Source organism: Paramacrobiotus metropolitanus, unplaced genomic scaffold (assembly GCF_019649055.1).
Source record: "Paramacrobiotus metropolitanus isolate TYO unplaced genomic scaffold, Prichtersi_v1.0 Parri_scaffold0000023, whole genome shotgun sequence".
In the NCBI taxonomy this organism is placed as follows: Eukaryota; Metazoa; Tardigrada; class Eutardigrada; order Parachela; family Macrobiotidae; genus Paramacrobiotus; species Paramacrobiotus metropolitanus.
In genome coordinates, this window is record NW_026570243.1 from 1,130,351 (window position 1) to 1,156,041 (window position 25,691).

Consider the following 25,691-nt stretch of genomic DNA (forward strand, 5'->3'; position numbering starts at 1 on the left):
ACTGAGACAACGTGTGTGCATAAGTTACAGTACGTAAAGGTTTCACTAATTTTTTGTAAGGCCTCAAAAAGCGAAACGGCTAAGTATTTTCTATGTGCGCACTGATGTAAATCATAATATTATTATCAACTTTCAAGTAAGTACTGCACTCAGTTCAATTAGAACAGCCATGTATTTAGAATTCTGCATTATTAATTCTTAATAAGAAAGCTTGCAGGATGAAAAACTAAGTTATATCCCAAAACATTTTGCACTACTCAATGATTCATGACGCACGTCAGCAATTGTGTGGTTTTATATCAGTCGTATTTTGCAGTTAGGTTCAAAATAAAACGCATAGTATTCTGCGTTTTTCTTTTTTTGAAGTACTCGTACAAATGGCCAGCTGATTAATGATTCCGTTATCCCTGCTGAGAATTCGTACATTCTTGAGAACAACCAACAGGCGTTACAAATTTCGATGCTGGTGCCCAGGGCCCGTGGTCTTAATATAAGTTATTATCGTGTTACTGCGGAAAACGATTCACCTTTGGAAGTAAGTCGTATTTCATACAACAGAAAGATGGTGGCCGTAAAATAAAATGAAAAAAGGTAAAAAAATAAATGAAAGATTGCCCAGCTATTAAGTATGTTTGCATGGCTTTTTGAAAAAAATTCCATTCTTTCTGATCTTTTTTACTACGAATTCACAAAATACAAATTACTAGGCTTGATCTACTCGCATAACTATCGAAACTGTTGCGTCGCATAGGGTGTTTAAAATAGAGATTTTCCCCTAATACGACATTTGATTTATATCAAAATAAGTAATATCCAGTCAGTTTAAAGGAATTTGCCAATTGTAGGTCAGTTTTGTCGATATGAAGCTTCGCCCGCTGGGTCTGACCAATTATTCGGTTTGCGCAGAGGACCGTTTGGAAGTTTACGACTGGAACCGTACGACTTACTGAGTTGTTTAGTTATTTTATTTTGTTGGCGTCGCTGATCGATAGTTCACGGTCACAACGAATCACCTGACCTTGGTATTTTAATAAGTACATTCCAGATCAGTATATACGTTTGGACAACCGATGCGGAGATAGTACGCAAGGGACGGTGCAGTCGTACACCAATACCGTGGTAAGCGAAGTTATCTTCTGTGTCACACTGTTCAACCGACATTTACGATGGATCTGGAGTTGATAGTGCTCAGCACTGTTGGTGGAAGTCAAGGAAATTTGGGAGCCACAATTGTCGTCAGACGTACGGAATATTCTAGCGCTTAATTAAGCTACAGTAAATGTGCCGGCCAGCATCTGCGCAGTTATGTGATTGGCTACTGCAGGAAGCTGCGGACAGTACAGTTTTACATGTCCGTCGGATCCGTCCAATCGGTGTCTAAAAGGGGAGCGCATATGCGATGGTAAGTATCGTCATACAGATAATCGTTTTTCAATTTAAAAATCAGATTTATCTAGGTGATACAATACTTTCGAAAATGGCAGAGCGTTCCTTGTAAGATACATTTCCAGGGCATAAAGATTGCCCTGGTGGTGAGGACGAGATCTGCACCAACAACTGCGGCCTGCCGTTTTATCCATCGTCGGCCGTTAGTTTACCACAAACCCGCATTATCGGAGGAGCAGAAGTACAGAGTATATCCAACATACGGAAATTGATTTATGTTTGCCGTCGATCGAGTTTTTGCATATTAAAGGCGGATGCTAACAGTTGGCCGTGGCAAGTCTACATCAAATTCCGCGAACAGCTGGGGTCACTGAAATACAACGCATGCGGTGGTTCGATAGTAAATATTTTCTGCAGAAATGTTTTTGTGTGTATCTTTATATTTTTCTAATAACCTGATTCCTCGAAGATCGGCCCGCAATGGGTAGTGACAGCAGCCCACTGCTGCGCTCGGTCCACCACTAACAATATTACAACGTAAGGATACATTGCGCTTACTCAGGTGCTGTTTTACTGCTGGGGCATTCGAACTCCATAACGTTCCTTCAAAGGATGTAGGTTGTATCCAACTGAGCAAGTCGAAGTAATAGTTGGCGCCCACAACTCGAAAGTCTTCACCGACGACCAGAAGAAGAAGGTCAACTTTCTGATCATCTCTCCGTTTTATCACCCAAAAGTCATGCCCAAGTATCTAAGTGATTTCTGTATTCTGAAGTTGGCACAAGTAAGTGCTGCAAAAAAGCATTACCGCTACTAGTTTTAGCTGTGTGATGTTATTATACCGTATTTTTTTAACCGGTGATTTTTCTATTAGCGACTAACGTTCACGTCGACGGTGTCCGCGGTGTGCCTGCCGCGCGGACCGCCACCACCGTCAAACACGATCTGCATGGTAACGGGTTGGGGGCAGATAAAACCGCGGTTATCGAACCAGACTGGAGAAGGCAAGGGAACAGACGTATTACTGCAGGTCGATTTACAGTTGATCAGTAACAATGAATGTGGAACCAAAGTGCCAGGATTGGCACCGGAGATGGTCTGTGCACAAGGAGCCAACAACAAAACGGATAAAGACGCGTAAGTAGTAAATTTAGAGATTTCATATATCTCATGCCATTAATTTTAATTCTCTCGATTTTGTAAGAAAATGTCCAGTTCCACATAAGAGTGAGTTCATAATCTCAGTTATAAATATGTTTATTATTTCATTAAAGGTCATACCTGTACAATGTGTATATGTGTATTATTTCAATAAAGGTCATACTTTGACTTTCATATTAAATCATGTACGATATGAACTGAACTTTGTATTAGTTCTAAGCTGATATTTACTTTAAGCAGAACTTTCTAAAATAATATTATTGACCGTTTTGCTTGTTAAGGTGTTCAGGAGATAGTGGCGGCCCATTGGTCTGCCGGCTACCGAAATCCAGTCCCATACAGTGGGAACTTATTGGACTTACATCTTACGGAATGTATGAATTTCACATGTATACCACATTCCATATTCGATAAACATATGCTATACCACACGATTTAGTATTTTTTACGATACTGATGTTTTTGTAGCGGTTGTGGAATAGGCTATCCCGGAGTGTACACCAGTATGCGTCATATGATGGCCACCCTGATCAGAACCCTGTATGCTATGCGATTCGACGGATGGTTTTCCGAAGCGGACACGATGATTAAGCCATTGGACACTGGGAATTTGTCCACAGGAGACTATCAAATTCAGGTGGACGACCAAAAAGTGCCGGTTCATCAGTCATTACTAGAACGAAGCGCTAACAGCCAACAGAAACTTGTAGTGGGCTTTACACTTTTTACTAATATGCATGTGTTTTTCTTGATGTACCGGTTGCTATAAATTATGCTCTGATCCCTGTTTCTAAAATACTGTGTGTGCATTATTGTTACGATACATGTCAAATCTGACTCCGGCAAGCTAGTATTGGGACTCTGTTTTCATCTCTTCTTGGCTGCAGTAATCGACCACGTTTATTGTTTTACAATTTACAGTCAGTTTTAGTTTTACCACAATAAATTTCTGTAATTAGAATTTGCAATGAAGAATACATATACACAGCCGCACCAGTTTCAGAATCTATAGTCTACAAGCAAAAAGAGCCACCATAATGTTATTTGCCGTTAATCAGCAGCAAGACAAGCATATAAGCCTCACAATTAACCCTGACAGGATCCCCCGCACAAAAAAATACCTTTCAGCCCCGCGGGCGGGCGTTCAGTGCCGCCGCGTCACATTAATCAAATATTTACAGCAATGCGTCAGCAGCTGCTGCTTATCCACCGGTCGCTCGTCATAGCCCCGCCCTGACCCTCCCGTCACCGCCGCCGCCGCGTCTCGGGTATATACATCCAGCCCATACTGTCCATCTTCCGGAAAGATAATGTGGAACGACACCAGATCCCCCTGTACCATGTGCTGGACGTGTTTCGCCAGGCGCTTATCGTCCAGTCCGTTCTTATGCAGTCCCGCCATGAAATCCGTCAACGGGCGCTGCATCCGGAAGCGGATCTCCAGTTCCCGACCGGCAAAGATGAGGGCGTCCTCGTGGGTCAACGGCACCAGGCCGAAGAGCCGGGTAGCTTTGGCAGGGCCCCATTCCCCGCTAGCGCATTCGGGAAGGGGCACCATGACCGTCTGCAGTTGCCGGCAGTCGACGCGGAACTTGCACACGGATTTGAATTTCATCGGGTCACCGGCTAAGTACTCGGCTGGGGTTACGGCGTTGGCGAAGATGTCCAGGAGGTAGCTTCCGGCCAGGGGAGCGTGCACGCGGAAGATGACGCTGTTGCCCACGACGGACTGCATGACGAAGCGTTTCAGGAGAACACCGTCGGGACATGCTTCGCCTATATCATAAACACAAAGAATGGTCAACGATATTATAGTACCGGTTGCATCCGCTAAATAGTCCACTATTAGTTACTGTATTGTTCAAATACTGATGTTTATGCTTTCCATAAACATTTTAATGTTTTCTGAAATTTTGCAGGAATCTATTTTTTAAATTGTCTAGTCTTTTAACTACGAATACAACCTTAAATATAATTTCTTTACTGAAAGCCAGAATCGAATTATCACTGCAGTATACGTATACAAGAATTTTAATGCCCTCTATACCGATAACAGGATAAATAACATGCTATTGCTGACAGTATCACCGCAATAATAATGCTTAATTGCAGTATTGCACGGTTACCTGTTTACAGTTATTTTTAGAGCGAATATAGCGCCATAAAAAAATTCGTGAATGATGCGCAAGAGGATCCTACTAGCAGATTGGCGCAGAGGTTAGCGCGCTGGGCTCATAACTCAGAGGTCCGTGGATCGAAACCACGATCTGCTACTTTTTTGTTTTTTTTTATAGGTTTTTTGTTTATCGAATCGCTTTATATTTAAAATTACTAAAGAATCTGAACCAAATTGATATACGTTTCGAATTTACTAGTATTTTTAGCGTTAATAATACTACAATAACAGTTATTAAATTAATCGTAGCAAAATTCGATTTTTCCACAATTGTACCTTCGCGATCGTAGAATTTCAGATTATAGTGGAAAATCAGTCTATTAGTCATCTCCAGGGGCATGGTTATCCTAACCGTCGCCGCGCCCGACGCATCAGTGGGGATCACAGCTTTGGTCGTCTCATCGGGGAACCACAGCCCGTACCGGAAGAATAGCGACCGGACAAAGGGCAACTGCTCAAACTCGTTGAGGGTGATGGGCCGGCGCAGCAGCTGCCACTCACTCTGCAGTGGGTAGAATTCGTAGATGAACTCTTCGGGATCGGTGAGGAAGTAGTGGTCATCGTATTCGTAGCGCAGACTGTCACCGTGCGCGGATTTCCCATTGGGCACCCGGCCGTTCATCTTGGGCACCTCCTTGGCGTTGACCAGATGCCGGGCGCCCCAGTTACACTGGACAAAGCGCCAGGCGTTGTCCACGTAGACGGCGTTCCAGGAGTTGCGGAAACGGTTGTCGTCGAAGGAGACACCCGGCTGGTAGCCGGCGGATTTCGAGTAGCCTTTGATTACCACGCAGTGCAGACCGGCGTAACTAAACGAAGGAAGGTCACGGTTTAATTTTATGTTAACAAACTGAGCGCATTACACAAAGAACCACTATTAGTAACCAGACAAATTTACCTGCACAGGCGTTTGAAAAGAACGTGATAACTTTCCGTTCCGTATTTAATGCCTCGTAAGATTCCCATGGGCGTGTCCGCTCCCACATTGTCGTCAAATTCCATGAGGTTCAGATTTTTTACTGTGATCCATCGAAATATTGCACTAAAAATACGTAGAAATTAATTATATAGTAAATTTATATATATTTATAGTCAACAGTCAATTTATAGTCAATTTATATATATTTATAGTCAATTTAAAATTAATTTCACCTTACCGCGCTTTTTCTACGTCTGTACTGGAGGCGATAATCAGGTTGGATATTAGGTCGGTAAACGTCTTCTGGTCACCTTGGGCAACCTGTGAACACAAGAAGCATTCCTTAAGAAAATACGTCTGATTAAAAAAGTTATTTTTTAAAATTAATTTTTCAATACATTTTTTAAATAAATGGTGATTTTATTATTGAATCACGCTCGCCTTGAGTTGGACGTATATCTGTACAGTATTCGGAATTCATATAATGGGATACAAAATCTTGCGATGGTATGCAGTTATCCGGGTCAATTATTGCCATTAAACTACCCACTCTGAAAAAATAAGCTCAGTATACGTACATTGATGGCCACTTGATCGACCTGGCTGAAGACGTGGGGGTCCTTGTAGATGTGTGACTTGCCATAGACCGGCGGTGCGGGCGGCGGTGGAATCAGCGGATATGCCATGCTCTCGGATTCGGGTGAGCTCGAGCCGGCATGGGAACCGTTGCGGATGTCCGCACCGCCGTTGGCGCTGCCGTTGCTGTGTCCATTGGATTTACTGTGGCCGTGCGCCGCCGACGAATTCGAATGACCGTTTACGCCATTGATTTTACGATTTTCATCGGCCTACAAATTACACTGCTTTATATTCACATTATCGCGGTATTAGTTGATATGAAATATCGATTTTTGTGATTGATCTTTACTTAGAGCTTATACAGTATAGAAGAGCTGGCGTTTATAATCCGCAATTTAAAATGGCAACAACCAAATAATTATTAATATGTAATTGTAATATTATTATTTTAATAGGCGGTCAAAATAGCAAAAAGCGTGGGCACATTACTTGACAGCGCGGTGCTTAAAATTGTAAATATTAAAAGGAACTATAACCAAATAAAAACCCAAAAACTTCTAAATCTAAATTTAAAATTGCATGTATTTATAGAATAAGTTTTGGTTTACGAAATGTAACGACCAACCGGTATCGGTCATGTGCGATTAGCCGGTAAAACGATCTAGTGACCCAATTGTTAATCCTGCGCCGCTTGTCAAAGCAACGAAAATTATTACTTAATCCGAATGCAAATGTTAAACTCATTACAGAAAAACAGACAGCAATTTTTTTCCCGGCAAGCTGTCAGTACGTCGGTACATGTGGCGTAAGCGCACATCGGCAGGTGGTCACTAAATAATGACCACTTGTCAGAGTGGGCGCATTTTATTAAGGTTATCCTGATGGTTACCAAGAACATTGGTTACCAAGATGATTACCAAGATGGTAATCACCTTCAAATGCTGCAATTACCCGATGCTTATGGATGTACGTGCAAGCTCGAGCGTATGGGAAACAGATCGTAAAGTGCGCAAAAATTACTCAGAAATATTAATGTAAAATTCAGTGCGGAATTTGCGGTAGTTGTCTTTGCTTAGCATATTTTATTTTCTACTGCAAAAAAATTAAAAAATGTCGAGAACTGTTTATCAGTCCTAAAATAATAAAAGTTTAGTCTACAATAAAATAATAAAAATTAAAAGAATCTATTTTGCATAGCATTCGGTATACTAAAATGTGTCTGGTGTAATTATGCAGTTTGATGCTTTTTCAACTTCAAAAAAATTTTTATTCGTGCTATTTATTTTGGAAATATTTCAGACTAAAAACAGTTTCGTTATATTATTTTTTGTTATCGAATATTGTGCACTTACGCCTTCCGCCAGGGAATGATCTTTCTTATTGGACTGATATTCCATACGCTTAGCCGTGATGAATTCCATCATTTGGGCGCTTTGTTTGTCGATCAGATCGGCGGTGGTGTTGCGTTCGATCTCCAGCAGCTTCCGCGTTACCGACTCCTTCTTTTTGTCGCGCTTTAGTGTCATGAACTTCTCCAGATCCTCCTTCTCCTTTAAATGCCGGTGCGTGAGATTCTTCTGCTCTTCCGGTGAAATCTTCTTTTTCTTGTGATGCAGTTCCTTCTCAAATTTCGCCGTCAACTCTTCCAGTGCCACTTCCCATTCAGCCTACACAACCATCAGATAGAATATCACGAAACTTTATATTGCATTTACAAATCACAATATAGTATATTCTATCATAATATATTACAATACCCTTCACCGTATTATTTTAATAAATGTTTCTGCAGATCTGTCATACATATATAGCAAAAAAAGGGTGTTAATTACAGTATTATTATTCGGTTTCTTGCAAATGGCAGCTGTATTAATTCTTCTTTGGCAGGGTGATTATACAAGCCAACACACTACGTTACTACGTATAACCTGGAATTTACACACTTCAACACATTTCATGCTTGCGTTTATTTTAATGTATTTACATATGTCTGTAGTTTCTGTACAACTGCGGGAGTTTCTACCATAAATATTCATAATAATTCATTTCAGTTGCAATTTTGAGTCTATGGAAAGCAGTATAGTCTCTCGGTCATTATGTATACTTCTAGCTAATAATTTGTTCAAACTTCAAAGTATCGAAATATGTTTCTGCGATTTATGCGAGTTGAATTCAACAGTGTAATCATTTGTTTAGAGTATTTATCGGTGAAGTTTGGTGGATTTGGTCCGTTTATGGTCAGCATTGTCAATGACTTGCGCACGATTACTCGCATTCAGTGTTATCCAAGCGGAAAAGGGTGGATTCAGTTCGTGTTACAAACAAAACATCTCATTCAAGTACAGAAATAGCAGTTCACTGGCAAATATTTTTATGTCGATATAATTAGAAACAGACTTCCTTTTGCGGATTGGAATATTCACCTTGACCGGTTCGAACCGCCTACCTTATCTTGAGAACTGCCGAATCGAACTGAGCTTCTGAGTTAAATTAATACATACAATAAAAATTTCTAAAGCAAATTACATGTGGACAGTTTACTTACTTCGGACACCAATAATACAAAATTTTAATTGGCAAAAATGTTATGTTGAGTCTTAAGTTCTTAACACTCTCCCGTTGATAAAACGAAAATCCTTTGCGTGTACTTACCGGCTCCGGCGCGCATTGGCGATATTTGGATCAAATACAATTACACGGAGAATGTTCCTTGAATAGTTCATTTTATTACGATATAATCATTTTCACAGTTTAACAAAATTAAATCGGTATGTGACGGTACACTGGCAATAGTATAAAACTTGGAATTAATCCGGCATATTTCTCCAAACTCAAATCACAGTCCGTTAATCCAACTTTTATGAAATCGCTCATAACGAGGTGTCAATAGAAAAATGTCCACATAAGTGTTGACTATGTTTCGGAAATTTGCATTGGTAAGTGTACGAATAGTGTACTGTACGGCTGTGTTCCCATTTGTAACATTTGACATGGTCTACTCTTACAGCACTTGTCGTTTGCACTCCCCTGAGATAACTGGAAATTGCCGCTTAGGCAAATACGGGAACATTGAAAGCTTTTGTCCATTATCATTTCCCAACCATACAACGAGATACGTACATATATTAGTCATACGGACAGATGACCAAGCGGTTGCCGGGCCAGCCGGAAGTGAACCCAACGGGTTGTCGGTTTGATGCGCAGTACAGTAAAATCTAAAGTGTTTTGATGCCTTATAAATTAAAATTAATTAAAAGTAATACCAGAACGATCACTGTGCGTTACACCAAAAACGATACAATCAGTTTAATTTTTATTTAACCCAATGAAAGGTTTCGAAAAATTTGGAACTAATTTTATTTAAGCGGTACGCAGAGTGGGTTCAAATATTTAAAATGAGTGCTCGTTTGAGGTTTTTTCCTATTGTTCATACTCATGTACGTCCTTTAGAAAGCCGTATTTCTTTATGTCGTGAATCGTGAATAAGAGATTGTGTTGCTTTTGTTTAGCTTTTAAAAGTGCCCTTTTATGCCCGATGTTGAATTTATAAACAACAGTTTTTGTGAATTTCCTTTGTCAGCAGGATGGTAACAACAGTACGTACTATGCGCCCCTTGATGATAGTAAAATAAAAATACAATCATTCATTTGCGTTATGGTTCTGGCAAAACCCTCTTGTCTACCATAATGTCTATTTTAAGAAAGATGATGTTTTGAGGCATAATTTATAACAATTTATAAACGAAGTTAAAAACAAATAAACCGGCGGTTGTAAAATTTAAAGAAACTGCCAAAAAACACAATGCATGCTTAATTTTTGCGTTCTGATTTCCTAATTCAACAAAAATGTGAAAGGAATCTTGAGCTGTATATATCACTGCGAAATGAAATGATTTAAACTGATGGAAAACTTTCCGAAAATCTGGGGTTAAGTTTCGCCTGCGGGCTGGTAATTTCTGACCATTTCGGCTTGACCACAAACCGATACGACCGCCTCTTTCCTAATTTCCCCTGGGCCGTCATCCCGTCCCTAACTAGCGCTAATGCCCGCTCTTCCACTGGCCACTCAGCTGTCCCCGCACAGATAACACACTGCTGTGGAGAGTGGCCCGATGATTTTCATCCCCCCGCCACCAGTCATCGATTGCGCCCTGGTTCCGGTCAGTTTATTCATAACCTATCCATGGCCGCCTTTGTAAACTGACCATCTGCCCCGTGGCTCCGTTATCGTCCACAGCCATCGCTTAGCACTCATCATTCACCATGTAGCGTTTTGTATAGTTTGTTTGCTTTAATTCCGCTTTTGTGTTGAGCGCAATGGTTCCCTCCATCCATCATGCGCCCCGGTCGATGGATTTTGTGAAAATGTATTATTTGGTTAATGTACACATCATCGATAAATTGTTATTGTTAAACGCTGGTTCATCAATGGCTGATTAATTATGTTTATCCAGTTCTAGAGTGTTCACATCGAACGACCGCGAATTATATTCTTTACTGTAGTACATATGGTACATATTGGAAAACTTATGTGTGACCCTAGTTTTAGCAGCTAACTGAAGTTTATGTTTAAGAAAATTCAGAAACACGAGATAGGATAATTGATTTCTAAATTCTACTTAATTAAAGGTTGGCTTACCTTGATTTCTTCGTTGATCATGTTCTCTTTTTGTTTCCGCTCCGCCAGAAACTGCTGGTACATTTCCTCTTCTTCTTTTCGTAGTTTCATCTCCAGTTCTTTTTGCGCCTCGATATCCTGGAAAAAAAATTGGTGATTTATGCTTAAAGAAATGACACTGATGCACGTTTTGATAAATATCATAATATTATGTCTGCCGAAGTGTACAGTTATACATACATATTATCATTCAATAATAAACAACCAACTACAGAGTTCTGCATCTCAGCCACCAAACTTCGTTTGATATTTTCCCCTGGTTTTAGAGTATGTCATTTTTTAAGCTACTTCTTGTGTGAGAAAGGCAGCACAACTTAACCGTTCCATACTGCTGGACAGTGGTCAGTAGTAGGAAGCATCCAATTAAGCGCACGCGGGAGCCCGCAAACGCACAAATGCATCAGGTAATATTTTTTCGAATTACGTATTATAAGTCCGTTAAGTATAAATATTAATCTCAGTGGTTACGGTGGTTTAACAGCGATGCGCAGTGATATTATTTGATTCTCTTTTCTTACAAAATATGTGGTTTATGATAAGTTCGTGCTATGTAACGTAAAAACCGATACATTCTTAGCCATAATCCGGCAAGTACCCTTACAGGTACGTGACCTAGTAAATAAAATCATTTGTTGCTGCCGAGTGACATGTAAGAAAACGGACGAGTTAGCCGGGCTGTAATACGATCATGAGCAGTTCCGTAATTTAATCGTTTCATTTCGCAATGGTCAGCGCGTGTGCCGCTGTAATCTTCACCACCATCAACTGTCGAAATACTCCAAACAACTTGTCAAGAAAGAATTACATTCGCCGAAGAACAAAATATGCTTTTCATAATGTCCTTTACACGAGAACAGTATAATTACGTAAACGAAGCAATTAGAACATAATGCGTTTACGTATAAGTTTGGAACAGTTTATATCTGTCGAATGATCAACTTAAAAATAAAAACAAAATTCAGTGTTAATGAAACAAAAATTAATTAATACTAGGCGAAGCTTTACATGAACGGTTTTGCAACTGTAAACGAATAAAAATTTGTCTTTCATAAAACTTTGCGTAGTACATGTACCACTCTGCGACGCGTAACGACAGCCACTGGAAAACAAACAAAGTAGACGACTGGTCAGTTTTTCAGCGTCAACCATCTCCACCTGCGCAGATGTTTTTCACCGGCTTCTTCAGCGTCACACAACTAACACCGTTTTGTCCTAGTGCAACCGCGGGGGATGCGGTCAGCTGTCTGCTGTTGCGCCTTTGCGTACCGGCTAAATAAGATATACACAGCCGCCATAATATCTGTTATACATATGGCTGGGCAGTGTTTTTTCTCCTCGCACTACACACCATGGTGCGCTTGCCTGCTCTCAAGTGCAGAGATCGCTTGGCTAACATTTGATCAAGGCCATGACAGGATCATTTGATACGGAACGCGCTACAAAGGATTGGCAAATAAGAGGATTCAACAATTAACGGCACTGTTGGAGCGTTATGTGTGTGTGTTGTTATGCGGCAGCGATCTTTGTATAATAGAGGGAACAATCACGGCTGACTTGTACAACATGTATAAGTCAACTAACAACGCCGATCATTCAACGCTCGCGACACCCCGGCTAATTGCAATTTTTCAACACAATCAACAGTTTAAAAAAAGCCTTTGACCACAATGACCAACTGCCTCGATAAGACGTTCGTCTACTTAATATTATATGTTCGTGCAAACAAGCGATTCACACGCACTTTTCTGCAAATCGAAGTTATTCTCATAATGATTTTATCTGTATAACAGTAATTTTTTTATTTTATTACCCAAAGCTTTTTTTAAATCACTGTTTTAGACTGCATCATTTTAAGACCTGTTACGGTAGTGTCCTGTTCATGCAAAAGCTAGACAGGCCAAAATAGATTCTTCTGAAATACCAGCTTTTAGAATTACTTCGGATGCATTGAATGTGTTCACAGATACCGTAGAACCGTAGATTGATAAAAAAACTAATAACGTAAAACGGAACAAAAAATTAATCACATAATTATGCATTAGGTATTATTGTCTCCCACTCGCGCTGCAAATAATATTTTATAGGCGACAATAAATTTTGTCCTTAAACTAGGTATGCCAGTACATAAATCTGTTTGCCGACGCATGTGTGTCGCACGCGGATATAAATTAAACACGTTTGTAATCGTGACAGTATATCTCGACAGTCAATGGCTGATTCGGATATAATTATAGTAATAAATTATGGTAACATAGCAAAAATTAAACTACTTCAAATTTAATATCTCCGAGCACACTGAAACAATTACAAGAAAAATAAAGTCATCCGCTCGAAGCGTACCGAACTGAAATAGCCCATCGTAAAAACCGAAGTCGCATTCCTTCTAGTTTGCGGACAAATTTTATGGATTAAGTACCTGACTCGAAAGATTCTTCAACCGAGGCAAAAATGTGCGCCTATAGCGTTGAAGGAAAATTATCGTGCAGAAATATGTGTTTGGCATAGTCACATTAAATACGTAATCAAATAAAGCTCTAAATATTTTGCGAATAACGGCAGATTTTTACTAACATATGTAATAGTTTATGTGGCTTTTTCAAGTCTTTTCCTTTGAGTTTAAATCTGTTCTGAAAATAAAATTAATCGCTATATAATTTATACTTGAAGAGTCCCGCACCATCTGTGCGGGAGGCAGCTACTTTCCTAATACGGCGCAACCTTTTTCCCAAGATTAGCGTAAAATTGTATCGTCGTTAACTGCCAGCGATTAAACCAACATTTTTTGAAAGCGATTGTTTTTATTAAAGACCGCTTCTGAGTACAACATCAACGTCGCCAGAAGCTGAACAAAACCTCGTCATCGTTTTCCGATTGATTACCAGCATCGATGAGGCGCGTATACGTGCTAAGAAGCGGTTTCCACGAGAGAGAAAACTATGTCAACGTGAAGAGAGAATGCCATTGTTTACTGCTGAAACGGTAAAAAGATTTATCTTCCGAACCGGCAACCACGGCTGTTATTCTTTTCCACCTTAGATCATCTTCTTTTCTCTCCCTCACTTGCTATAACAACCACGTTGGCTTCTGACACACAAAAACACCGATTCACCGAATCTAGAGCGCGAACAACCGATGCGCAAAGCTGTGAGCGGGGAGATCCTTGGCGGAAACGAACGCCAACTTATTCGTACGACGTACTTGTAACAAAAGAGACAGTTGTCTGTGTATTAATTACCCTGGCAGTGGATAATTATCTAACGCTTCATTTTGCCGGCTACGGAAGATACATTGACGCCCGCTCATTGGAATACTTTCGCGGTTAATGTTCAATGCACTGAAGATACATATATCCGCACCGACCACGTAATTGCGCCTTTCACAACGGTGGACACAAAAAACTAGGCTGCGCGCGGCACTAATTATGGCCAAAAATCACTTTTAAACTTGTGCCCAAGCGTTAGAGATTCATTGTTCTCAATTGGATGACGGCGCTAACAATAAAGTGCCAGCCAATTATTATGTCAATTGGTGCCAAAACGTCTGATAAAAATGTAAACGATCAATCTTTTGGAATAATCGGTTCGCGGTAAAAAACTGCCCATAAGTGAGCATCTTTAACGACCAGGTTACATCATCGCGTAACGCTGAAAACAGTTTCCTCGAAAGAAAATTGGACCGAACGCACAAGAAATATTCGAAGGAAAGTTTAAAATAATTTTTAAAAAAAACTTGACACTTTTGCAAATTTTTTACGTTTGGTCAGTAACGAAAAATAATGTCCAAAAGATTACTGGCGCTGCTGGCTGACCACTGCATTAATTCTCAGTAAACGACTAATCTGTCAAAATCCGCGCTGACATTTCAGTAAATGCTAAATGAGCGCGACAAATCGCTTTTCCTTTGCGCTATCACAACGCACTGCAGCCAACTAATCAAGGTCATTTGAAACCAATCCGCGGCCAATACGGACATCACCTCGCCGGCAATTAATTATTCCTGTAGCGAAAACCATTATGGCTATTTTTGTCACAACAAAACCACCGCCGACACTGTTGACGTTACGCAGACCCGTGCATTTAGATGCAACGCGATACCGTAAACAAAGTGACAGTCATAAATTTTTCCGCTGCCGAAAACGAGTAAACACTCACGCATATTCCGTTCTCTCTTTCGCTCTTTGGAAAATTTTGTCGAAAAGTCAGCGAACAAAAGATTTTATGAGATTCTCGAGTCGGATGTGTAAAAGCAGGTTTCTGTGCCGGCGAGAGATGAGTGAGCGTATCCATCATAAACACACACCCGAAAAACTGAAGTTGATGATTCAGTTAAGAGCGGTATCGTCATGCATAATATTGTATCGTAATACCGTCAGGAAAAAGCAACTAAGTAGTAATTAAAAGGCATCCATCATTTCGAGGTGAATAAATTTACCAAAAATAATTTAAAATTTGCAGTTTTAATTAAAAAAATTTTACAAATGTAATTGTATGAAAAATTTCTTTATTACTTTATTATTATTATTTACAGGTAAAAATAATTCTGTTTAGATATTTTTTTAAAGCTACTTAATTTTAGCCTATTACTGCTTTAGATATTTTTCATTATGAGAAAGTTTTGGGTAATGTTGACTGGGCTCGGATGAATTTTTATACACAAGGGTCTCAAAATTGCTGTTGTCGACTTACCAGAAACGAATAAAGGGGCGTTTCATTAGCTGCACGTTTATATCCTTTCTGCAGTTCGGTGGCGTTGAGGGCGTGCGAAATATGCAGAGCCCCCGCATCAAAATGCCCACCCATGTCGTTCATTTTGCGTGCGGCATTGTCATCCGCCTGGGCTTGGCGGTGTACAAGTAGTCCTTTAATGCCAATACAGTCCGAATCGATGTGGCCGGCACCCGTTTTCGGAACATGATTCTGGCAGTACACTTCCCGGTCGTTGGCGTCCAGCTGACTGGTTACGTACGTTTTCAGGGTAAGAATGCTACAAGAATCCGGACAACCAATGTTACACACCGGAAGCATAATTTTTTAATATAATAAAAATACTAGAGTCACACCGAACATGAAACAAAAGAAACTCTCTGGAGTATGCACTTCAACTTGCATTCCGAAACAAGCTCTGCAGTGATTATTCAATACTTCCATTAATATTATCATATACAGTTACAATAAAACGCAATGATTACTTCGAAAAATAGTGCTAACGCTTCATAATTAAAAGGCTGTTTAAGGTGTTCTCTATATTTTGTGGACTTAAGTGCGTTCGTAGCTTTACTTATTTACAACGTATCTGTTTTACTCCATGTTCTTATTAAACTTTTTTAGGTCCATAACGTTTTATTAACCGCACGAAGCCATGGTCAAGTGAAGGGTGCACTGCACATGATAATTATTGTTATGATTCCATCATTGGAGAAATCAAACTTTTTTTCCCTCTCCACTTGGCCATTGGCTTTTTCTAAACTAGCCATTGACCTGCGTAATTACAGGCACCAGCACAGATATCCGCGCTGGTGCAACGTGCGTTCCCAGCCACGCGGACGCCCGCATAGTGGGATTATAATGAAGTACCTGCCACAGACGGAGCATTTGAAGCAGTGACGGTGGAAGACATGGGTCATGTTCTTCAAGGGTCCAATACGATCGACAGGATACACCGCCCTACTGCATCGACAGCACTTCATGTCGCCCGTCATTTTCTCCACTCTCCACGCAGTTCAAGTGCGGATTAGTGATGCTGACGTTATAAATCGACAATCACCCAGACACAACAACAGACAATTCCGGAAACTGGTGAAACGCTTGTGGACCATGTGAAAAAAAAGACAGCACGGCTTGATGGTGGATGCCAACGGCTGTTACATGGCGATGTAGGCGGTCATTCGGTGTGGAGCAAATAAATTCCCAAGACACAGTTATCGTGGGAACAGGTAACTCCTTCCGGTAACGGAGCTTCTTACCGCGAAGAAAGTGTGAAAATTATGAAAAGAGATTCCGCTGTTAAACTAGCCAGTACAGATATAAAAGTGATCATTCAAGTTCCTCAGGTAGAATTGGTCTCGTGCATGTTTAAGCAGCAGCGCGAGAGAACAAACCAAGCACATTGTCGGTGTGCATGTTAAACGCTATACACGAAATGGCTTGTATCCACTGCGAGATTGAATCCGATCCGGTCTCGGCGGATAAACGTCGACGGCGCGGTGTACGCGGAGTAAATCCACTTGGCCCACAGGCTACAGCCGAGTCACCAATGGGCAGTCGGTGGGCGGGGACATTTCTCACGACCGGCATTGGACCGTGGACTACGCGCAGCCAATGAGAAATCTACACTGACCACGGATTGGCGGAGACTATTTGTTCAGGTGTATGAATGTATTTGTCGGTCAAGTGGGCTTTGAAAGGTGAAGAAACGAGTTTATCGCTAGCATCTTTACTATGTGTTTGATTGGGTTCACTGGCGCTAGCAGAGGCAAAAAATTACAACCTGTTTTCTTGCCGTACGTGTACCACGGCGGTTGGCATTTCTTGCGTAGTGATAGACGCGATGGAGACACACTACATGCCGCGTACACAACCGGCAAAAAGCTCTGCAACGAGCAGGTTGTGTTTTTTACAGAATGGCGTGTTGGTGAATGTGTCAGAGTATGGATAGCAATAACCCAATTGTAAAGTGCGCCATACTGGCCAGTTGGATGCAGCTAGAACGGGTTGAGCGGGGTTTTCCGGCGACCAGGCCGAGATTATGGAGTTTGAGTTGCATGGCTACCTGCCGCAATGTCGAGACAATACGATTGGCGTTCCGCTGTGCATGTACAACGAACGTGAACGGTATGCAAATATCTGTACATATAGCCGGCAAATTCCTGACGATGCTGATGAATTGTTGATGTATTACCTTAACTAGATAAACAAATGTGATGTTCGCTGGACAAGACATGAAATTTGCAACAATAACGACGACATCTGACTTGATCGATCCACCTGCGCTAACGCCACTTGAATGTTTTGAGGAGTCTATGGGTGTTCGCGGTTCGCGGCCATTTTTACAAATCGAGTTCGATGTGTTCGCAGCAAAAACGTCCTGTGTTGTATTTGACCAAGGAGAGGTGTGTGTTTGGTGGTTTTTAATTTAATTTTGAAGTAGTAACTGAGCCAGTACAAAACTTGCAACAGTGCAGTAATTAATAGCTATGTCTTTATCTCCATGTAAAATGCATCCGTTATCAGTTAAGTTTAATCAGAAGGATTGAACCGTCAGAATTACTGTATAAGATTAATTTACACAGCGTAAGTACAACATTACGTTACAAAAGATGGGACAGCTCAAGGAAATCTGGAGATGCAGTTTTATGAACGCACAATTCAAGCGGATGAAATACTCTGGATAGCAAATGCTCGATAGTTGTTGATACCTTGGGAGTTTTTGAGCATGCTTAAGTGAGTCGATGCATTTTTAGGTATGACGTTTGGGAAATAGAGTGAAAATTTGCGAGAAGGGCGTGATTGCTTGTCTTACGCAGCGCTTTAGTATGGCGACTCTAAAAAAAAATTCTAAGACCATTTTGGATACGAGTACACAGTCATTTAGTGCACGGGAAAAAATTTTGCTTGACGTTAGAACGGCATAATTATCGGTGAATGCACATGTTTGAACTTTTTATACTATTAAAGCAGATTGATGTTAACATTAAGTTGCTCCTGGAATAATTTTCTTCACGTTCTTTTTTCTTACTTTCGTTACTTCTTATTTTGTTGTACATCTAAAAAATGAGTTTTATATTATCGAAGATGGCTATAAAATTTCCGAACCATAACACAGCAGCATGCCCTCTATGGCGCGTCAACAACTTTTAAAAATCAACAACAACACCGTATCAGCTGTAATCGCATCCTGAAACGTAGCACTCAGTCAGCGCTTTTTACAGCTGTGGGGAAGAAGCCATAAATACCTGTGCACTAAAATGCAACTTATCACCACTGCTATAAATAAAACGTGATAACACTGTGCGTAAGTAACGCGATAACATTATTTCCTTGACCTTGTCCGATCCGTTTCCGGGTAGCGTAACTTGGAACCCTCGTATCAAACGTCTGTCTGAACAAGTGGTAAGAGTGTGAACGTTTGCTTTCCAGGACACGGTAAGAACGTCCTTTAACTGGTGCACATAATATGTATTTTAGTGCTGTATTGTTATAATTCTTCATGTACCCAAAGTAGATTAAGGGGCAAAGTGCTCTTATAAACGCATTGTTTCGTCATTTATGTTGCAGGTGCTTATTTGTTCGGACACGCATTACAGCAGTGGGAATTTGTTGTAACTGATTAATCATGCAGCATAATCTCGTTTATTCATCGTTTTATCGTTCACAGGTGCGGAAACAACAATCGTAAATGATTCACGTCCGTCGACGGGCTGACAATCTTTCCGAAGAATGAAGCATTGTGATTTAGTTAGAACAAGAATTCATTTGGCAAACAGCACTTAATTTGTCGTGAGTTATTTTCTTTGTGCGAAAAACTTAGTATTAATTACATCGCGTCGTAAATATTGATTTACTGACAGGTCTGCTGGCCTGTACCATCAGCGGTAGGTACATTTAAGGTCACCGCTCCCTGGCGGAGATTCAATGCACCGGACGCGCTTCGAACTGGTGCCAGTGATTTACCTGCAAAATAAATACAGTTAGTAATACAAAACAAGCAGCTTGAAAACGGTTTGAAATTTAAAGCTAATATTTTTATAATTGAAATCTGCACGTACCGGCAACGTTTTCCACTGGGAGTGCGCCTTCTGGGCAGATCGGCAGAGCCATGGGCAGGCTGTTGTCGAAGCGACAGTGGATGATGTCGCAGTCCACTTTACCGGAGTTCACCGGCAAACCGTGGACTTTGAGGTCATACGAACGGCCAACGTTTCCGACCTGACGGGCTTCCACGGTGTAGCCGTTTCCGTTGACAGCGCGTCTGTAACAAAGACAATTCCAACGTCTGCTTTTTTGGAAAATAATTATTAAGTCCTTACCCGTTCTGCACCAATGGAATGACATTGGCAGGGTTGACATCGCTGGTGACACGGCAGCTCTGCAGAGCATAGCCCATTCCCTTTCGTGCAGGGCCGGTGGGTTCGGTAGTGATCTGGATGTCACAGGCGGCTGGGCCGGGCAGCGGGGAGATGATGATTCTGTGGACGAACACATCGGTTTATGAATGTGCATAGCAAACGACATTTAGTATAATATGATTTTAGGTTATATATACGTATCCCTTATTTAGTACATTATAATAATTTACTGTAGTACAATTAAAACATGTATTGTACGTATTTAAATTATACATGCTATACATACGTATCCCCTATTCAGTGCACTCTGTTTATTACAACGTGTATAGACTGTACGTGTTTAAATATTCATGTATTATTGTATATATCTAACAAGTACGTACTCGAATCCGAATGTTGTACACTGCGACAAGGAGATCTCGTTAATTTCAGGCTCAATCAGATCCTTCTTGTCATCCTCGGGCGACCACAGACAGCAGAAATCCACTTCATATTGTCCCACCCACGCCAACGGCGACTGCGATCCCGGTACGAGAACGAACTGCTGGAGATTGGCTCGGCCGCAGTACTTCTTGGAGCAGGCTTTGGGGGTGGCCCCGTAATTCGTTTCGTCGCACACTTCGTTGGTGTCGGTTTTGGTTAAATCGGACAGGCTTCCGGTCGCCACCAGTTCCTGATCCGCACCGGGATCCGCGACCTGGCGACCCAAGACCTCCAGATAGCCGTTGGTACTGCGGCTGTAGCTGTCGCCACGACGCACATGCAGTTCGAAGCCGTTCTCATTGGGACCGGTGAAACAATTCAGCTGGAACACCGCCTTGATCCCCTTGCGTTCGTTGTAGACTAAGTCTTTCTCCGTGCTCTTTTGAAGGTGACCCCGGAGCGAGACGGTGCGGGCCTGCACCGTGGCGGCCGCTGCTACGACGCACAGTAAAATTGCGAGAGTATTCATTTTCTTGAGGATCAGTATAAAATGCTCCAAACTTCTGAGGAAGGAAATGGCCGTAACCGTAGCAGAATAGTACGTTTATATACACGCTTGAGTGTTGAACGGATTAAACGACGCCGCACGTGCATTGTCGTGCAGTACGTCGGATTGATAAGAGGACAATTGTCTCGTGTGGGGTGCACCGGAAATTACTGGAAATCACTGATAAGCAGGATGATTCGCTGTACCGGTGTGAATGGATGCGTCCGCCAGGAAGCTATCAACAAGATAATGGAGCGGACGCTCCATATCGTTGTTTATTCAGTGGTGTTTTGTGTATTGTGTCTCTAATTAGCAGTAGTACGTCCGCATGGCTTGCGTTGCCAATAATTGCGATTGGCACGTTGAGTCAACAATGATTACTAATCGCAAACGTGTTTGAATTAATCTTTAACATTTTTGCAGTTGGATACAATTCGTATTGTACGTTCTTCCTGCTTGCCATTTATCGAAGCGTATTGCACGACTTGTATCTGTATACTATATAGACATACTGCTGCAGTTCATCATTAAAACGCACCATATCCAGGCCTGACAATAAATTAGCACGAACTTTCAGAGAAATATTCAATAACGGGAGTAGAATTGATCGATCTAACAAGTCCTTAGTTAGTTACCTATATCGGTATTATTTTATTATTATTAAGTAGTACAGTGCCGACGGATTTGCCAAAAACATAACACTGATTAAAAACTGTATAAAAAGATTGCGAGCATTTTCTCCACGGCTGCCACGCTTTCCCTATACATGCACACAGTGTGCGTTTCCATACGTTGCTAGTTTTGTTTCTAATACTTGTATGATTATTAATGATACCGTACCATCGTAGACAATACAAGCTGTAACAGCTGAAAGCTGTGAATATTTCGTGCTTTTGCAAAATTTCCAACCTGGTTTATATAATGAAGTGGACGGTTGCACACGGGCCCGCAGAATGCTTTTATTTGTAACCACGACAGATTTAACAATGGATGAACGAGCGAAAATACCCTTACGCAAAGTTTAATACAAATTTAACTCTAGAGCAGCATAATTTCGTTTCCTCTGATTCAACGGCGGACGGAGCAGCTAGCCGTCAGGCCTCCCGCGTTGGTCACCAGGAAGTTCACCGCTCGGGTGCAGCAGGTACCGGTAGCAATACCGCCAACAGTGACATTCGAAATGCGGAACACCTCCGTCGGCAGCGACCACGTGGACATGGACACGGCGTTTTCCCGGGTCACGTGAACCGTGCGGAGTCCCTTGTCCGGATCGGTGAACGTGGCTCGCACTTCGTAGCGCGCGTTACGGCAGCGCGTACTGTCGTCTCCAATGGCGGCGCAGCTGCTCAGCATTGTCGAACTCGTAATGGCGCACGTGGGCGGTCGCGGCCGGTTGACGACGTTGATCACTTTCCGGATGGAGTTGATCGCCGAGGAGGACGATGGAACGGAAACCGTCACCAGTACTTCGATGGTACTACCCGGTGCTGCCGACGCTGGTACATTGATGGAGACGTGACCGGACACGCGCTGACCGGCGCCCAAGTAGAAACTGCTGGGCGGAGACGACGACGCTACGGATCCCGTGTCGCCGGTGATTTTTTGCTGCATGGTGGCCGCACCGCCGTTATTCACTACGAAGTAGTTGACGGTGACGGACTCGCCAGGATTCAGCGACACCGGACTTTCACCGCCGCTGACCATTTCAATCCGGATGGACGACGGTCGAATCGGCGTGCGGTGGATACGCTCAAAACTGCTGCCGTCTCCATCCCGGCCCATGACCTTAACGAACACCGATTCCGCTGGTACCCTCAAGGACACGGAGTAGGACTTCGATGCTGCGTGGAAGGTCACGGCATTGGTGGTATCGGCGGCACCGCTCTCCCGAATAAATGAAACCGCGGTCACTTGGCAGTCATCACATGTCGGAGTTATCATAACCGTCACCGTCTCTCCACTGGTTGGATTGCCAGGATACTCCTGGAACCCGGAGTCGGTGCGTTGGCCGACGGCGTAGGAGAAATCTACGGGGCTACGGCCGCGCACCTCCCCTGTCCATCCAGCGGCGGACCCCCGGATGTCGGCGACCCAGTTGCCAGGAGCCGGATTGGTCACTCGGTAGATCTTCGTATTGCGGGTGTTTAACATCATCTCCACGGTGCTTGACCGCGTGCCGGCGGGCGGTCGCAGGGTGGCCGTGGGAGCGGTGCTGGCGTCCGTCAGCACCAAATCGATGACGTACGTGGACGCATCCACTGGGATGGTGGCGCTGCGTGAGGGCACCGCTGATCGGCCTAGTTTTATAAGGATGACACCGTCGGGTAGCAGTGCATCGCCCAGGATCATGGTCGCGGCATAAATGTCGGCCATGTTAGAGGATGTTGTAATGAGCAAACCACTGGTGGCGTCCGTGATCTCTTGGTATACTTCAATACCGGCGAACCCAGATGGGTTAGGAATTACGAAATTCACCATTTGCTTTTTCTTCACCACCGACGATAATACGGACGACAACAAGCCGGGGTTCTTGGTAGGGGCGTCCGTGAAGACGTGGATGATTCCGCGGTCACGACCTCGTTCCGATGCGGCCAGCAATCCTTCCAGGCACAGCTCGGGTGTATCGCCTCCGTCATATGCAGTCAGCCGGTTGATCGCTGCGATGAAGGCAGCCGATTGGGAATGGGAGAACACCTCGACTGGGCCGATGCCGGGATCATTGAAGGGGGATAGAACGAAGCCACCCGGAGCTGGGGCGTCAGAGCTTACGGCCATGTTAACGAGTTCGACGCATTTCTGGCGAACAGCGGCAATGGAAGGTCCCATGCTGCCGGTGGTGTCCACGGCTAAAATCAGGTCGGTTCCTTGGGCTCGCGTTGAGCGGTCCACCGCAGTGGCAACGTTATAGCCAACAGCTACAAACACCGCCAACCCTGGAAAGATGTCATAACATATTGCATACTGTACAAAACATAGTCATATAATGTAGCAAATGTTGTACAGAAGTATACAACACTCAGTTAACGAAAACTAGTTATTTTTATATGTAGCTTATTATATACGTATATATAAAAAGTACGGTGTTTGCGTATAACGTGGTAATTACATAGCCTTGCGTAACTGCGAACTTACCAAACAGTACTAAGCGCAAAGAGGCCATAGTTCTGGACGTAAACTGTATTAAAGGTCAGTAAAATGCCGACATTTGGTTTTTCTCACTACGCCAAATACGAAAAATACATGTTGTGTTCCTCGATCCGCTTTTTATTTGTTTCCTTTTCGTTTTAAGCAAATCTGCAATCATGGTTGTGATAACAAAGATGACAGGTTCGAGAAATATCTGACCGTCTTTTTTAACATGTCAATCAAGGCTAGATTATAGATGGGCGCACTTTTGCGCTTTGCATAAAGCGCATTGTTTGGAATCGTGCTTAAGTGCAGACGCATTTAAATTATTATCTATCGCAATGCGTGAGTCGTCTGACGGACTCAATTTATGCGCTAATTATCAAAATTAGTCATTCCCAGCCAAATTTTCTCAACAAAGGCATGAAAAAGATAAGGTGCGGCCGCAGATTACGCCATTTTAGTGTCACTTCCTGTTTTCTCAGCTGCACTTGAATCGACTTCTATAATCCTGGCTGTTGATTATGAGTTCGGCCAGGAGATTCAAAATTAAGTAGGAAAATGATAGATTCAAAATTAAGTAGGAAAATGATCGAAAAGCCTGTTGAAGATGGTTAACACTTTTATCCGGTCATTGCTTCAGCAAAGATTTTAAATTTTACTTCACTTAATTTTTGCAAATACTTGTTGTTTTGTATTGTGCCCTTTTGTGACTTTGATTTTGTTATACTCGGCATGGTACAGTTTTCTGTTTTTGTTGGTCGTATTTTTATAAATACTTCACACTAAAACAAGATACTATAAAGCATAAGCAACTTCTGCATCACCTGCAAGAGCTTTATTCTTTCCATTTCGCTTGCCGGTTGAATCTCTTATAAACAATTCAATAAATATGCAGTTTTCGTCTTGCTGGATTAAACAAACTATTCATTAATCTCTAAATATCAACAAAATGTTCGGTTTATAATAATATAAAGGGGTTTGCGAAATATCGTGTCGGCAACAATATCGATCCATATAAAGTGTAATAATATGCATACGTACGGTACGTAATTCCTGGAAGCGTAAATTCTATGTGGCTCACAGTTTTATTGATCGATTTTTGGCAACCGGAGTTCTCTCAGATCTTCCCAGTTTTAGCAAGCACGTGCACATAGCAATTTTTCTGGATCTTGCAGCCACATTTTTGTAAGATATTTTTGCTGTTATTTTTAATTGTTTTCTTTTGATATTTTGAATTTTCCGGTCACTACGATGTACTCTGTACCCTGCAATTTTTCTACACAAAAAACGCCCGCTTCACTCCCTGCTCGCATATCTAGCCAATGGATAGCGTAGTTATGGAAAGTCAGTAAATGCTTCGTTTTGCTTTTAATTAGACATATAAAAGGCAGATAAAATGCTGCCAGCGCACCGTGCATTCAATCTGAACCTGACTGAGAAAATATGGCGACGCACCATTCTTATTACCTACCTGGTTACCATGACGTCCATCTTAGCGGCGTTTCGTGTCAGTATCCTAGGCATCACTGCCAAGGGCTGCTTTGACGCTAATTATTATTACTCCTCTTTGGACCCTGATGTAAGCACTCTAGCTCGACCCTGCTTAGCGAGTAGAGTAGACAGAACTGT

General features: G+C 42.1%; 3 protein-coding genes, 1 long non-coding RNA gene and 1 other non-coding gene across 7 annotated transcripts; 3 read left to right on the forward strand and 2 right to left on the reverse strand.

The window, feature by feature from the left end:
• Positions 1–94: 94 nt before the first annotated feature.
• On the forward strand, positions 95–3,504 carry LOC129587200 (chymotrypsinogen 2-like). Of its 3 annotated transcripts, none has more exons than XR_008690287.1 (12): positions 95–535; positions 846–936; positions 1,046–1,119; positions 1,179–1,242; positions 1,325–1,402; positions 1,512–1,627; positions 1,697–1,786; positions 1,856–1,923; positions 2,005–2,170; positions 2,261–2,523; positions 2,837–2,921; positions 3,016–3,069. XR_008690287.1 is itself a non-coding variant. In XM_055480819.1 (12 exons), the coding sequence occupies exons 1-12, from the start codon at positions 461–463 to the stop codon at positions 3,314–3,316; spliced, it is 1,479 nt and encodes a 492-aa protein (XP_055336794.1). In that variant the 5' UTR covers positions 96–460; the 3' UTR covers positions 3,317–3,504. The 3 variants fall into 3 exon arrangements, 2 of the variants coding, with proteins under 2 accessions (XP_055336794.1, XP_055336795.1); XM_055480819.1 differs by having other exon boundaries at positions 96–535; positions 2,829–2,921; positions 3,016–3,504; XM_055480820.1 differs by having other exon boundaries at positions 478–591; positions 2,829–2,921; positions 3,016–3,504.
• On the reverse strand, positions 3,430–17,293 carry LOC129587199 (hillarin-like). The gene is made up of 9 exons (XM_055480818.1): positions 16,473–17,293; positions 15,585–15,882; positions 10,861–10,977; positions 7,574–7,888; positions 6,221–6,490; positions 5,881–5,963; positions 5,622–5,765; positions 5,000–5,532; positions 3,430–4,323 (listed from the first exon to the last, which is right to left on the reverse strand). Exons 1-9 carry the CDS (start codon positions 16,595–16,597, stop codon positions 3,692–3,694), a joined length of 2,517 nt encoding a protein of 838 aa, XP_055336793.1. The 5' UTR covers positions 16,598–17,293; the 3' UTR covers positions 3,430–3,691.
• Positions 4,748–4,820, forward strand: Trnam-cau (transfer RNA methionine (anticodon CAU)). The gene has a single exon. It is a non-coding gene; the product is annotated as a tRNA-Met (tRNA).
• A 76-nt stretch (positions 17,294–17,369) lies between the features above and the next one.
• LOC129587201 (uncharacterized) lies at positions 17,370–20,938 on the forward strand. Its single transcript, XR_008690288.1, has 2 exons — positions 17,370–17,729; positions 17,806–20,938. It is a non-coding gene; the product is annotated as an uncharacterized LOC129587201 (long non-coding RNA).
• An 896-nt stretch (positions 20,939–21,834) lies between these two features.
• LOC129587061 (von Willebrand factor A domain-containing protein 7-like) lies at positions 21,835–24,221 on the reverse strand. Its single transcript, XM_055480641.1, has 2 exons — positions 24,066–24,221; positions 21,835–23,866 (listed from the first exon to the last, which is right to left on the reverse strand). Exons 1-2 carry the CDS (start codon positions 24,091–24,093, stop codon positions 22,002–22,004), a joined length of 1,893 nt encoding a protein of 630 aa, XP_055336616.1. The 5' UTR covers positions 24,094–24,221; the 3' UTR covers positions 21,835–22,001.
• Between the last annotated feature and the right edge of the window lie 1,470 nt (positions 24,222–25,691).